Below are 15,011 nucleotides of genomic sequence, written 5' to 3'. Positions count from 1 at the left end.
AAGCAGTCCATCTGATAACAGATGCTAAGTGAATGATGGAAAGGTAGTGGATATGCTGTGTAAAAGGATGATTCATGTTCAGGGTAAGATAAAGCAGGAGATGAGAGATTTTATCACATGCTGAGACTGGTGCAAAATTTAACACTTAATACTCATTTCTGAAATTTTTCATTCAATATTTTTGTACCACAGTTAAGTGGTAACTGAAACCGTAGAAAGCAAAATGCTAATAAATGGGCTAACTACACACATTAATATAGAGAGATCAATGCTACTGTGATTGTAAGATTGCAGACTGAACTATTTTGTTCAATAATAATTTGTACTCAATCTAAGTACTTCACACGATTTTGCCAATGACTAAATGTTTTGAAACTAATAGTTCAAATTTCAAAACACCCAGTGAGAAAACAAAACAAAATAAAATAAATAGAACCCCCACACCAAAATACCCAGTGAGGTAAGTACTATCAGTATATCATTTTACAGATTGAGAAACTAGAGAGAGGTTAAATAATATGGCCAGAGGTTAACACATCTAATCAGAGTTTGAACTAGGACTGGAACCCAGGTATTCTGACTTCCAAGCCTTCACTCTTAACCTTCATACTATCCCACCTTTAATTATGTATTAGGTCTGCAGCCTATGCTTGAAGTTTGGTCATTTGGTGTATAGTCTCTATTTCTTACAGCAATTTCATTGTTTAGGAGGGCTATATAAGTTGGACTAGGAACTATCTTTGGCATCTAGACAAAGAATAACCAGTAAAAGGTATAAAATCACTGTGAACATGTTATAAACCCACAGGATCCCAGAATGGCCTTCAGAGATCTGAAGAGAAGTATTAAAAAGTGATAGCACAACAAAGGTCTGGGAACCATCTATCTGGTGAGGACCAGGAATAAAGTCTTTGATTTTTCTTAAAGTAATAAGAATAAATAGCATAGGTAGCATTGAATAATACTTGGGTGCAAACATGGGATACTTGAAACTGTCAAGTTTCTTAATCTCTCTGTTCACTCATTTATCAAAAGGAAATACTATTTGTTGCCTTATATTGATTTTTTGAGTATTAATGCAATAAGGTATATCAAATTAGCAGCACAGTGCCCATTATAGAGTGCTTACCATAGAATGCATGACTAACTCTGTAGCTAATACTAGATCCTACAACAGGTAAGGATTCAAAGGGTTCTGTGGACATCTGTGCTTTGGTATAAGCTGTTACCTCTTCACCCAATGCCAATGTAACACCAGTTTCTTTTATTGAGTCAATTGGATGGACTTAGCCTTCTGTTTGAACTCCATTTCCATAAAGCACAGGCCTCATCTAATTATCCTACCATAATTGTGACCATTCTGCCCTTCTATTTGGCAAAACAAACCTATGAATATAAAAAAAAATCTTCTTTTTGTTTGTTTCTCCTCTAACCATAAAAATGCTCTCTCATTCAAATCCTCTGCCAACCTGAGCAATAAAAATAATAAATGAGGGGACAAAAGACTCTACTTGGACTTTTAAAATGCTCCAGCAAAGGTGACCCTGGAAAATTATTATGGCACGTTATCAATTAGTTGACTCTATCTAGAAAAATGAAGCTAAATGTTCCCCCATTCTGTTTAGTTTTATATCTCATAAATCCAGCTAAAATACTTCATTGGAAATGCATATGGTAATATCCAGACAGAGTTATGTTACATATGTTCTCTTTGGGATTCTCAATGGACATTTTAAATATTCAGGCCACCAGTATAGACAACATGCTCAAGATGACAAATTACTTCAATAAAACTTAACAGGAGCAGAGTCAGTCTCAGATTTCTGGGTCTGGGGAAGCTCAGCTGTTTTTCAATGCAGTCAAAATTATAAGACTAAAAACAAAACAGACTTTAAAATGTTTAAGATGAAAGTCTGTCTTTGAGAACTATTCTACCCATGAGGCTAAATCTGACACAAAATATTCATCATCCTAATTTAAATTTTAATATATGACCCACTTAAAAGCTTTGCACTTCAAAAGGTTTTCACATTTATTATGTCATTCTGTCTTAATTAAGAACCCACTATAATATTAGATTACGTTACACCTTTGAATTGTTACAAAATTAAGTTCATATTCCCTAGAAATAAATGTACTTTTCTAATAGTGATATGGACATCTGAATATATAATTTTTTCTCAATAACTGCATGTGACTTAACAGTTCCACAAAGATGTGAAGTTTTACTATTAAAGTTATTTTTTCTGGAATAGTGGTACAATATATAAATATTTGAGCAAGAGGTATTTTTAGGTGGAAATCATTCTTAAACTCTTCATTTAAAAAAATAAATTATGGAAAAAATACAGTACAGGATGGGTAATGAGAGTTCCATATACCTTTCATCCATCTCCCTCCTCAGGTGTTAGTAACTTAAATACTATTTGAAAATTCTTAAAGAAATTAATACAGGTAATCAGCTATTAACTAAATTACAGACTTTATTAGGTTTTACCAGGTTTTAACTAATGTCCCTTTTCTATCTTGACATCTAATCCAGATCCCACAGTCCATTAAAATGTCATGTCTCCTTAGTGCCTTCGGATTTGTCTTTCTTTATTATTCATGTATTTGACAGATGTGAACAGTATCGATCAGTTATTGTGTAAAATATCCCTTGATTTGGATTTGTCATGATTAAGTTGAGATTATGGGGTTTTGCTGAGACATCAAGAGTGCCACAAAAGCAATATGCCTTCTCAGGCCATATCACCTCAGCAAGGGAATGAAGGCAACATGTCTTTCTACTGGTGAATTATTCAGCACTCAAAATACATTTATTAGAAGAATAATGGCATTCTAAGAACCATATTTGAAGAGATTTTTTTTTCTAAATTTAAGTACAAATGTTCACCTTATTCTATTTATATAGAAATATAATTTTATCTGATCTAGTAAAGGCTACATCCCAAGGGGTAAGTCAGTGGTTAGGGAGTCACATTAGAAGATTAATAAAGGACAGTTAATTTCATTGGAAGCATATTTCATTTTTTTCCCTCTAAAATCTTAACATCCTCTAAGATCACCTAAAACAGAGGTTCTGATCCCTGTGTAAGGATCAGAACTCACATACATAATTTAGTGTGTACATGCAAGTATGTGTATTTTTTTTTAAAGAAAGGACATTCTACTTTATTAGACTCTTAGAGAGGCAAAATTCAAAGCGAGTTTAAGAAAAAATGATCTAGAGGATGTTGAGACCTGAAGATAGCTACCTATCTAACTTGTATTCTAGAGAGGTGCTTGACACCAGATAGGAAATTTTCACTTTTTTGATACTCTGCTCTCTCTTGACTATACTGTCATTGTTTACTAGAAGTAAAATGACATTTAATACCAGCTTATATCTGATCTTATAAAATAAGTAGGTAGATGATTGGCAAAAGGGAAAAGACATGAAAAACATGGGCTGGACTCAGGATCAGCATTCAGATGATGACATTAAAAACTGAGAGGGGAAAATCACATAGTAGAATTTGTAAGTGGCTTCACCATACAGAAAAATACTAGCTATTATCTGTGTTCATCATAAAAATATGTAAATATTCCTGGTCAATTTAAGAAAAAGGTCTTAGAAAAAAAATATGGGGTCAGAGTGTTTGAGAAAGTATTAAAAAGAAGGCTGGTCACTGAGATGGGACCATGACTTATCTTCCATTAACTCAGGTAATTATAAACTACAAAATACAAGAAAGATACTTTTGGAAAATAATTGAGTTATTAAGAGCATTGTTACAAATCCAGAAACCATATTAAAATCAACCAGATACTTGAAAAGCTATTTGAAGTTCGCTGAAAGCCTAATAATGTTAAAAGTGTATATCTCTGGCATTTGATCTTTAGCTGTTTTTAAAAGCTTTTTCCATCTCACTTCCTAAAAAATAAATTTTTTGCTTGTAGTGACAACTTTTTTTATATTTGACATGATACTGTTTGTAACCAGGAAGTAGATTCATTAATCTCATTTTCCATGTCTTTGCAAAAACGTCCTTCAACCCAATCTATCATTATCTTCAAGCTTTTCTTCTTCTTCTTCTTCTTCTTCTTCTTCTTCTTCTTCTTCTTTCTTCTTTCTTCTTTCTTCTTTCTTCTTTCTTCTTTCTTCTTTCTTCTTTCTTCTTTCTTCTTTCCTCCTCCTCCTCCTCCTCCTCCTTCCTCCTCCTCCTCCTCCTCCTCCTCCTCCTCCTTCCTCCTCCTCCTCCTCCTCCTCCTCCTCCTCCTCCTCCTCCTCCTCCTCCTCCTCCTTCTTCTTCTTCTTCTTCTTCTTCTTCTTTTTTTCCTCAATATATTTATTTATTCAGTCTTGAGAGAGTTTTTTTTAAATTGATGTAAATTCCTATTTATTTTTATATCCAAGGAGTATATATTTTATTTTTATTTATCCCACAGGGAGTAATTACTAAGATGTAGTTTATTTGTCTTTTCTTTTTTTTATTCTAATTTGTTATATATGACAGCAGAATGCATACAATTCACATTACACATATAAAGCACAATTTTTCATTTCTGTGGTTGTATGCAAAGTAAGCTTTTCTTATTTAAAATCAGGATAATCTATTCTCATGCTTAACATGTATGGTTTTCAGGAATGAAATCAGCATATATGTTTATTATGAAAATAATTTAAATTGATCAATACAGCGTACATTGGAAATAATAACGAGGAACTTGAAAATACAGAGGGAAATTGTGTGGAACTAATGATACATGAACTAATGATGCTGTTATTTTTATATTGTAACATAAGATATAATCCACTTGGCAAAATTCCTCAAATAATCAATAAATATTGATTGGATTGGTTGGTTTCTAAGTAACAAAGTCTGAGAATTTGTCAAAGTAAGAAAGGATCATTGAAAACTACAAAAGCAAATAAATTCTTATTCATTAATTGTCCCAAAATATACTTAATTAATATTTTAATGGACTTAAGTTTGGCTTCAAGTACACAGAGAAGCTGTGGTTCCAAATCCTATTTTATTGGGCTTTGGGTATCTGGTGGTGTACGAAACACCCACCTCTTTGACTTTTGTGCTTCTGCATCATTCACATTGGTATTCAAATAGCAGATATCCATCATATCCTTAGAAATTAATTTTTCAGATTATTTCAGTTCTGTCAGCAATAAACATTTAATAATACATTTGCTTTCCAGGGTTCTGTTCATCATGAAAAAAAGTGTCTACTAAGCTTGAATTGAGTTTTCTGAATTAGACAGTGACTAATTTGGCCCTGTGAGAATCTGACCTAATTCCTAGAGGGTAGAATACAAATTGGAGACAGATATTTGAGCTTCTGGTGCAAGACAAGTTTATGGAAGTCAGAGATAGATCTCACTGACCAGTTTCCTACAACAGAAAATGAAAAGTAGTCCCATAAATCCATAGCACAGAAAACAAAAAAGACAATTTATAACAAACAGTAAGACTTTAAAAATGGTCAGCTATGTTCATATGAAATTCTTTACTTCCGTTTTACCATGAAGAATAATCTTTTAGAAAAAGATTAGTATGTGCATTGTGTATGTTGGACATTCTAAAAGTCTAAATGAGTATAAAATCCACCAAACCTTCAAAGGGGAACTTTGTTTTTCCTTTGTCAGAATATCAAACACAAAAACAAAACAAAAAACCCTAATGTGCCTTATAGCAACTTGAAAAGTTCTAATATTAAAAAAATATCCAGGTCACTGATAATGTAAGAACAAGTGAGAAGCCTAAGAATATATCATTTCCCTCCATTTCCTTGGACATAATTTCTTCGAAGGTTGGCTGAGAATTTCAGATAGATGTATGAATATATTACTTAATAAAAAGTTCATTATGCTTCATCACTAAGAATAACCCACAAAGTACCAGCAAAATTCAGCACAATGAAAAAAAGATAACTCAGGAAAAGTCAGAGTTTTAGGCACTTGTTCTAAGATTTCTCAGAGTATATAAGATTGATTGAGAAATTTAGATTAGTAAACATTTAACTATATAAAATTGAAGCCATATATTTATGCATTGAAACAAATATTCATCATGCATGTAAGTATAGTTGCACCAGCAAAAAGACAGTGTTTGGGCACTAACATTTAATAAGGAACCTAGAATTATTCAAGACCATTTAAGTATCTACTTTATGCCAAGCCCTTATTGTTATTCTTTCACAGGACTTCACTTAAAATTGGTAATTAATTTAAAGAATGACTTAAGTCTCCTGAATAGTTTATTAGTTTACACAAGAGATTTTTATTTTCACTATCTCACTTAAGGAAGGAAATAAAACCCTGTCAAACATTTGTTCTATGTATATATTTGGCCGGTGCATGGAGCAAGTCTTCTAGGATAGACTTTTTCTCCTGAATGATCCTTAAGGATTCTAATACTCTATAATGATTTACTTGTTTGCTAATTAAGTTTCTCAAGTGAAGTTAAAAAACAATCAGTGCCTACTAATTAGTATTATTGACTCTAGAATTTAGTGACTACAAAACAACTATGGTTTTTGCAAGAAAAGATTTTATTTCATGTGTTACTGTTTAATAGTCATAAGCGTTTTGAAAGTATATGTGTGGGTCAACAGAAAATACAAGCTGTGACATGGAGTAACATGCACCTGTGACCAATCATGTAAGTCATGGCTTTTAGTTATGACCAACACATTCTGCTACACTGAAGGATTCATCTAATGATCTCTCTTCACTTTGGATTCTGTGTCCCAGACAGTACAAGGGAAAGCTCACAGCATATGGACAAGATCAAGTGTAGTTTTGACTTAGCCACTAATTAGCAATTGTAATATTGAAGAAATCTGGTGGCCTCTTCAAGGTTCCCTTTTGTCATTTAAAAAATGAAGGAACTGGAATAGAAGGAATTTTAAGTTCCTCCTTCTTTCAAATGCTATGATTGTAAATGAAGTATATATTCTTAAATACATCATAGTAGTAAAATTAGGTTAAATATAAATTTAAAGTCCTAATGAAATTAATTAACACCTCGATACCAAAATAGAAAACTCTAAATAATAGAATGACTTGTAGGGATAATTGAAAAATTGTTCATGAATTCAATTAAAAATAATAAATCTATGCTAAATGTGTAGAATTAAAAGGGCAATAATCCATATGGCTTTCTTGGTCTCTGAAATATTGTACTAGTTTTCACTGATGAAATAGATAAGATTTAGAGCCAATGCTCACAAAACCTTCAGCCAAATTGCATGATCATGCACAAAATACTTAGAGTATCTCTATGAAATCTTCCCTGGGAGCTATTCCTTTCTCCAAATCCTCTCATCCCTAACTGATCTACTTTGTCACACCACTTCAGATACCATTGGCTTCTTTCTTTAATCTCTAATAGCAATAAACACTGAACTGGAAATTTTCACAGTTAACACAGTTCACTTGAGTTTGGTAGGTGTTCTTAATCCTTCTTGTCTCCCAACCAGACAAATCTTTTAGCAATCAAGAACCATGCCTTTGGTTTCTCTATCTGTTCCTATCGCAGGTTTCAAGTTCATTAGTGTCTAGTGCCTTCTGGTGACAAAGTGAAGAACTGAATAATTAATAGTGAGAGAGCAGGGAGAGACGAGAAAGAGATTAAGGGGGAGAGAGAAAAGGAAAGAGAGAAGGAAAAAGAGAAACTAAACAGAGGGAATGTCTTTGTTTATTTAGTTGTTCACCAGGTCTTATAATGTATTCTGCATTCTTCTTTATTTTTTTCTATACTCCCTGGGTCCTTTTTCTTTTGACATATAGACTATTTCATAATTCCCTACATATTTTCTCTTTTTTCTGCTAACCCCACCTAAATGAATGCACTCTTCAAAAGACTCAAGTAAAGTCCACTATTTTTTTTTTCCGCAGTCTTACTACACCACTTACTTCAAGATGTCTTCCTTCTTTGAAATCTCTTGTTGTTGACTTTTTTTTTCCATAGCTTATTTTTGGCCAAATTATTTTCCCATAAATTCTATTTTTAATATTAAACACTTAAAAATTCTCTCTCTGACAAGACTGTAAGACTAGTATGTTGCTTTTGCCTAGTATGGATCCAGCAAATTCTTGCTAGTTTGATGTTTTAACTTAGGAATAAATTGAATATTCAATCTTACTTAGATAGAAAGGACATCTTTGGAACATCGTAGTAGGCAGGTGACTTCAGTTTTATTTTCAAAGGTGAGTATGATTTATTTGGAGTAATCTCAAGTCAGAAGAAGCAAGATAATATTAGGCTTTGTGGAATAAATGTAATGAGAAGAGGAGGTCTATTTTTGTTGAGAAAGAAAATTTTGCTACATGACTGTAATTAAGGACAAATCAGAGATTAATGATGCATTGTATTCTAGAGCTTTAATTGACATATGCCAAGAAGTGGCTTTCCCAACTTTAAATGGTTTGCAAAATATTATTTCTGTACTTTGTTCCATGTACAGAAAATAATGGAAACTGGGTATGCTATTCAGAAAGTTCAATATTTATTCTAAAATGTGAACTATTAGGTTATAGGAATATTTCATATTCTCTAAAAGAGCATAAAATCTACCTCTACTAATTAGTTTCTTTATGAAAGCCTTCCAGACAATTATAGGGTAATACTACTGGTCAATGCTTTAGGTGCTTTTCATTAAAGGTATAGTGTCACTACCAGATGAATTGTTTCATAGAAAAGCACTTACCACAAAGCCCTATAATGGAAGGTTAAGTGCTGTACTTAATTACTAATTTCAACCTTATTACCTATATTTTGCAGTGCAGGCACTTTAAAAGGAACCAAATATAGTCTGTTGGTTCCTGCTTCTTTGATTATAGGACTTGGTGGTAAAAGCATTAGTCCAGTTACTTTTCTAATGAATAATAACTCAAAAATTTTTTAAATAAAAATAGCCATACCACAAACTAATACAAAAGATATATATTACATCTTGCTATTAAACTCGTATTTAGAAGCACTTCGTTCCAAAAACTTTAATCTAGTAACACTTTAAATTTTTATTCAGAACTTGGGCGTAGTGGTCTATGCCTATAATCCCAGTGATGAAGAAGGCTAAAGCAGGAGGACTGTAAGTTTGGCCAGCCTCAACAACTTAGCAAAGCCCTCAGCAACTTAATGAGAGCCTATCTCGAAACAAACAAAAAAAAAATTAAAAAGTGCTGAGGATGGAGCTCAGTGGTAAAGCAGACCTGAGTTTAATTCCCAGTAACAACAACAACAAAAAAAAAATCCAAGTGTATTCAGCCTTTATGGCATTATTGCAGATAGATTAAGCTCCAAAAGAAATAATATTTGGAATTTTTATTGTTTATTTCCTACTACAACACCATGCTGTAATGAATACAAAGCAGATGATTGATGATAATAATAATAATGATAAACTTGGTGACAACAACAGTGGCTCCGCTGAGTTCTTTACATATTGATCATTAATTTCTGTGTAAAGAAATTTCTCACACATGTTCTAATTCTCTTGTGGGCAGATGCCAAGTTTGTTTTTTTTGCTTGCAACCTTCAGAATAACTGCAGCTTGGCTCCCTCTGGATTGATTAATATTACTTCAAGTACTACATGGGGGAAGAACACTTAGATCTTGGACTAAATATAAAACATTGGATCTAAAATAACTGTTTCTAAAGTTTTGCTCCTTAATTATTATGGTACCTCCAGCTTCTAATATTTAAATAAATTTCATGTTGTGTTTCTTATTCTATTTAATTGGCAAATGAGAAATTGTATGTATTAAACAAATATTAATCTAAAAATATAAATATTTCTTCAAAGAATTAATGAACACTGCCCCAATACAGGTACCAGTATTCAACGTGGACATTAGCCTGACACATGAAGATAGGGAATATATCTTTTGGCAACTATGCTCAGATCATGGTATCTGGTACATACAATTACAAGCTTCTTAATCACATACAATATGGTAAAATTGTGAGTTATAGAGATTTTTTTTAAAAAAATGAAGTTTCTACCAAAATACATTGATGAATTAGAAAACTAGATTTGGAGGACCCATGCTTGCAAAAGGACATGCTATTTTTGTCTTTTAGAGATGAACTCCGCATGTTAACAGAATAAGATCCAAGAATGGAAATTTTTACCTTACTTTAACCCATAATTTCCCAATTTAATTTGAACATGACTTCTTCCTTTCCTTTGTAGGTAAGCATTAATAACAATCAGAAAGGAGTTCTTCAAGATAACAACATGGGAAGTGCTGATAAGAGCAAAATGTTACTAAATAAAGATAATTTAAAACAACTAATTATTGAAACAAAGCTATCCCTCAAGAGGAAACAGCCACAGCATAAGAGTAATGGGAATTACCATTGTACATGCTCAGGTCAACCTTTAGAGATGATCACATCCCATGGCAGAGCCTAGACCTTACCCTGCTTTATGTTTTCCTGGCATCCAGGACAATGACTTCCTATCAGAACATAGGAATTGGTTATTCCCTACCTTAGGAAGATTACCAACTTCCTTTTCTATAATTCCAGTGCAGTTGAAGTTTATTTGTTTGTCAAGTACATTTATAGTTGGTCTTCAGTGAATGCAGTGGAGATGAATAACAGGGGCTCTGAAGCATTGAACACATATTTAAATTACTTTGCTTTCAGATGTTCCATTCCTTCATCTTATTGTAGATGGTAACAGAAGGACTATTCACATACTTGTAGTGTAAAATTGTGATAATTCCCTAGGATACCAATTTGGCAAACATTTTGATTGCCTACTATTCACTAGTATTATAAAAGGCACCGCACATATTATTAATTTGCTTGCTTTGGAATATTGTCACGGAGCAGGTTTTAATTACATCTAATTCAGCAAATATTTGCAAAGCACTCATCATATAGAATAGGTTGGAAATGGAACTTGAAGATGTAGAATTATACAAATTAGGAAAGGTCTGGAAAAAGCAGAAGGGACATTTCATTCCATAATTGTGAGTCAATCCTAGGGAAAATTGATATTTATGAACAAATCTGTATTTCATCAAAGTATTTCTTCCATTGAAACAAATAATTCTAATAGAGGAGTTAGTTATATGTATATTTTGGGTATCATTTGTATTGTGAAGAATGAATTTTCACTTTGTACTTTATACTGGGTTATAAATTGTATGCTGTGCAGCAGCAACAACAAAAATTAGCCTGTCTAAAAGGGGAATAGAGACAAATGAGACTGATTCTTTGAGGAAGCAATTTTGTACCAAAATATAATGAGAGCAAATACCTTGGCACTTTAAATTTGTATTTTACTTGAAAATAACATATCTGTCTTTTTAATTGAGAACATACACAACTGCAAGTAGCACTGGTTTATTAGATTTCTAACCTACCACCTTTGTGTAATAACAGTACTGACAAAACTCTTTGGCATGAACAAGTTAATTTTTATTTTATTAATAATGCCTTGAGATTCAGTTTACACACCTAAAATGAGTGATATGAGCATCACAGAATTCTCCTGAAACTTCACGGTTCCAGGAAGCTGAAAGGCTCCTTTTGCTTTTCTAGCTGTGATGTCTGCTGCCCCTTCCTCCTCTGCTCACGCCCTGCTCTCCTCACACCTCTCCCGGGTTTCTGCTGTGCACCACCATCAAAGCAGCAGTCCAGCTTCACTTTCGCTCAGAAAGCAAATGTTATCCTATTCCCTCCCTTGGTTTTAAATTTTAACTTTGTTACTTTTGACAAAGCCTTTTCTTTGTTCAAATGCAAGGATCCAGTAAAAAGAGCTTTGACATGTTGTGTATTTTTATGTGTGCATTTTTCTGGTTTTCACTAATGTCCTGAATTTTGCAAATGCTAACGTGTGCCTTCAAGTTCGCCTATAAAATGTCATTTGTTCAATGTAACAAGAACAGTTTAGGACAGCATTACATTCACGATTCTAAAGTCCAATAAATACTTGATGGTTTTTCTGAAAACCACAATTTGGTGAACGGACGCAAAACAGTGCTTTGTTTTCCAGTTTTTTTTTTTTTCCTCCATAAAATCTTCCCCAGATACATATTCACTTGCTTACCTGCTGGGTAGCGCTCGATCACTGGCCAGCTGTCCACCTGTAACGTGGCATTGCCACCACTCCTCGTGAAACGGACCACATGGTACTTCCCATCATTAATGATTGCATTGGACTCTTCAATAGCGATGTCATCTGTCCCGACATTAAACTTAACTCCAATTTTTCCTTGGTGCTGGAAGGGAAGAAGAAAGGAAACAAAGAGGTGTATTCAGTTGAACTGATTAATCGGCATTTAAGAAGAATTACATACAAGGGATTGTTCAAAGATATTCTTTGGACAACAGCTGCTTTCCTCTGATTTTACATCTGAAAAACACCTCATAATATAAGAAAGATCTTGACATTTTGGTAAATGTGAGACATCTCTTTCAGGGATAATTGATATTCCCAAAGACACACTTTCAAGGGAATTGAGCTGCCTTTTTCCCAGAGGTTGCCAGAGAGAAATATACACCTGTTGCATGAAGCCACCTCCTTTCTTGTCCTTTAATAGAACTCCTTTAATCCACACTCCTCATTTCACAAGAAAAGTGAGACTGGAAACCCTCCGTTTTAGTAACTAGTGGCATTGCAGCAATGAAATCTGTTTAGAGTCAAATGACAAATGCTCACAATGTACAAAATCATTCTAAAGGGTAGGGGCACAAAGACAGGCCTTTAATGAGTGAACTTTTTAGTCATTATTCACAAAACCAAGGCTCACAGCCTCAAACGGACTCAATTTTTTTAGTTTACAGATGAAATTATCACATTGACTCCCACAAGGTCGTATGACTTAACAGAGATGTGGAAGTACCAAAATTCTGTTTTCTCATTTTTCAATGATATCTAAGCTGAGATGAAGCTATGATACAGTTATCCAAAGTTAACTTGCTCTCTGTGTTAAGCAAAGTAACACAGAGAATCTTTCAAAGTATAAAGTTGTGGTTGTTAACTTTGGGATTTCATAACACAAGGTGGCAAAGAAACATGTGCTCATGTCCTCTGCCTCTGAGGAGCATTCTCTAACAGCAGGGCTGTCAACTCCACCGTGAGCTCAGTTGACTTTTAAAGCATGTGGGCTTGCCCTTCATCAGTAGCAGGAAATACCTGTGCTGCAGGCCCTTGTCAGAGGACATAACTTCAAACTGTCCACTGCTCACCTTTCATCCAACCCCAGATGGGAGAAACCACATGGGGGGAGAGGGGTTTAAGAGCCACACAGCCCATTCTTTCCTGTAGAAATTTTAAGTCAGAATATTAGAAGCCTGAAAGTTTGGACCACATTCTCTCTTCTCTTTGCTAGATTCTCATTGTTGAAGGAGGCAGCAGGAGGATGACTTCAGCTCACCCTGGGAAGTCTTATTAAAAGTCTTGTATAAAGCTGCATTAACTGAAGGGAAGTATTGAAGATGTTATTTGTGACATTGCTCATTATGCTCTTACTGCAGATATCCTAAAAGTTGTTTTTTAATGTGTGTTAAAATATATATACCTATGCACAAGGCCCTGGGTTCAATCCCCAGCACCATCAATATATATATATATATATAAAACATTGGGCAGTTTATTGAAAATGAGGAAATATAAATTTTGATAACATAAGAAAATCACCTGAATTGTTAAAAAAACTGAAATAATTTAAAATAACACCTATTTAAAAGTAAGAATGATAAAAAATATGTTGAGAAATAAAAGTAGGTCCAAGAGAAGCAATCTAACAAAAGTCTAAATAACTATTAAAATTGCTCTATTTCCACTCTTGAGTTTGCTAACAATTGGTTATGTATGTAGAATTCTGAACACTTTATAAATACTAACTCTGGTAGTACTCATAACGGTCCCATGAGAGAGATACTATTTTATTGCCATATTACAGATGATGACATCAAGGCCCAGAGTGATAAAGTAACTTGATTGAGGTCCCACAGCTAGCTTACAGATTTGATAAATCTGACTGTTCTTTGCAACCTGTTTGATCTCTCCTGTTAAAGTAGAAGCACCATGGGGTCTCCTATTGTGGTTTTAAAGTTTTTTGATACATATCACTCAATGTATACTTAAAATAATTTCATAATGGAGAGTAAGCAATGGAAATGTGAATTTATTAAGTTGTTAAAAGGTGGATGCTTTTTGTTGCAATTTTAGCTGAGATCTTAAGAAGATGAAAAAAAAAAAAGATTGCTTGTCCATCTTACAAAATTAGGTATAAAATTGCTTAAGCCAGATTTGCAAAGGAGAGCACTGTCAACTACTTTTAGGGCTCCAAATCTGGTCCATCAAAAAAAAAAAAAAAAAAAAGGAGGAAAGGCAAAGAGGTTACTGATAATTAGAAGAGGATTTGAGAAGAAAGTTGGGATGTGATGGGATTCACACATACTTCCAAGGTGAAAGGGGACTTTTCCCTTATCTAAAGTACAGGGGAAGGAGGCTTTAATGGAACATCTCAGGAAATTTGATATGCATCTTCTGGGATATGGCAGCAGTGGTTGCAGTAGTTAGAAAACTGGGATCTAATATACCTGAAAAATCTTCAAGGGAAGAAAACTCTGTGGCTGCATGATACCCCGGGGGCACAGCAAAAAGATATTACAGCACTGGAATCCACTTGTGCATCAGAGATAGGACAAAAGACATTACCTGTGGCCAGAGATTAGAGAGCCACTACAGAATACGTGGTGTCCTGCTTAGTAGAGCCATGGAAGGAATGAGGCTCAGGGGTGCAGAAAACTTACTACAGGGAAGAACTTGAATTTGCAGTGATGGACATCCAGAGATTGAGGCAGAAATCCCAATGGCCATCTGAAAGAGGTGCATTTACCCTCCTCAGAGAATTTCTTGGTTTTTTTTTTTTTTTTTTTTTTTTTTTGGTATTAAAGAAGGCCGCTTTACCATTAAATTATATCCCCAGCCCTTTTTAAAAAAAAAAAAAAATTTATTTCATTTGAGACTGGGTCTAAGTTT

The 15,011-nt window shown here is 33.9% G+C and overlaps 1 protein-coding gene across 13 annotated transcripts in view; it reads right to left on the bottom strand.

The window, feature by feature from the left end:
* The window catches only part of NRXN1 (neurexin 1), a gene marked incomplete at its 3' end in the record, with an annotated part of 1,087,855 nt that overhangs the window by 151,008 nt on the left and 921,836 nt on the right, over positions 1-15,011 (bottom strand). For all 13 annotated transcript variants that reach the window (XM_081265427.1, XM_081265433.1, XM_081265434.1 and 10 more), the window contains one exon: positions 12,069-12,240. In XM_081265427.1, the coding sequence (XP_081121553.1) occupies positions 12,069-12,240 (172 nt within the window). The remainder of the gene's footprint in view (positions 1-12,068; positions 12,241-15,011) is intronic.

This window comes from Spermophilus citellus, assembly GCF_964194105.1.
Source record: "Spermophilus citellus genome assembly, chromosome: 13".
Lineage (NCBI taxonomy): Eukaryota > Metazoa > Chordata > Mammalia > Rodentia > Sciuridae > Spermophilus > Spermophilus citellus.
This window is presented reverse-complemented; position numbering and strand designations above follow the sequence as displayed.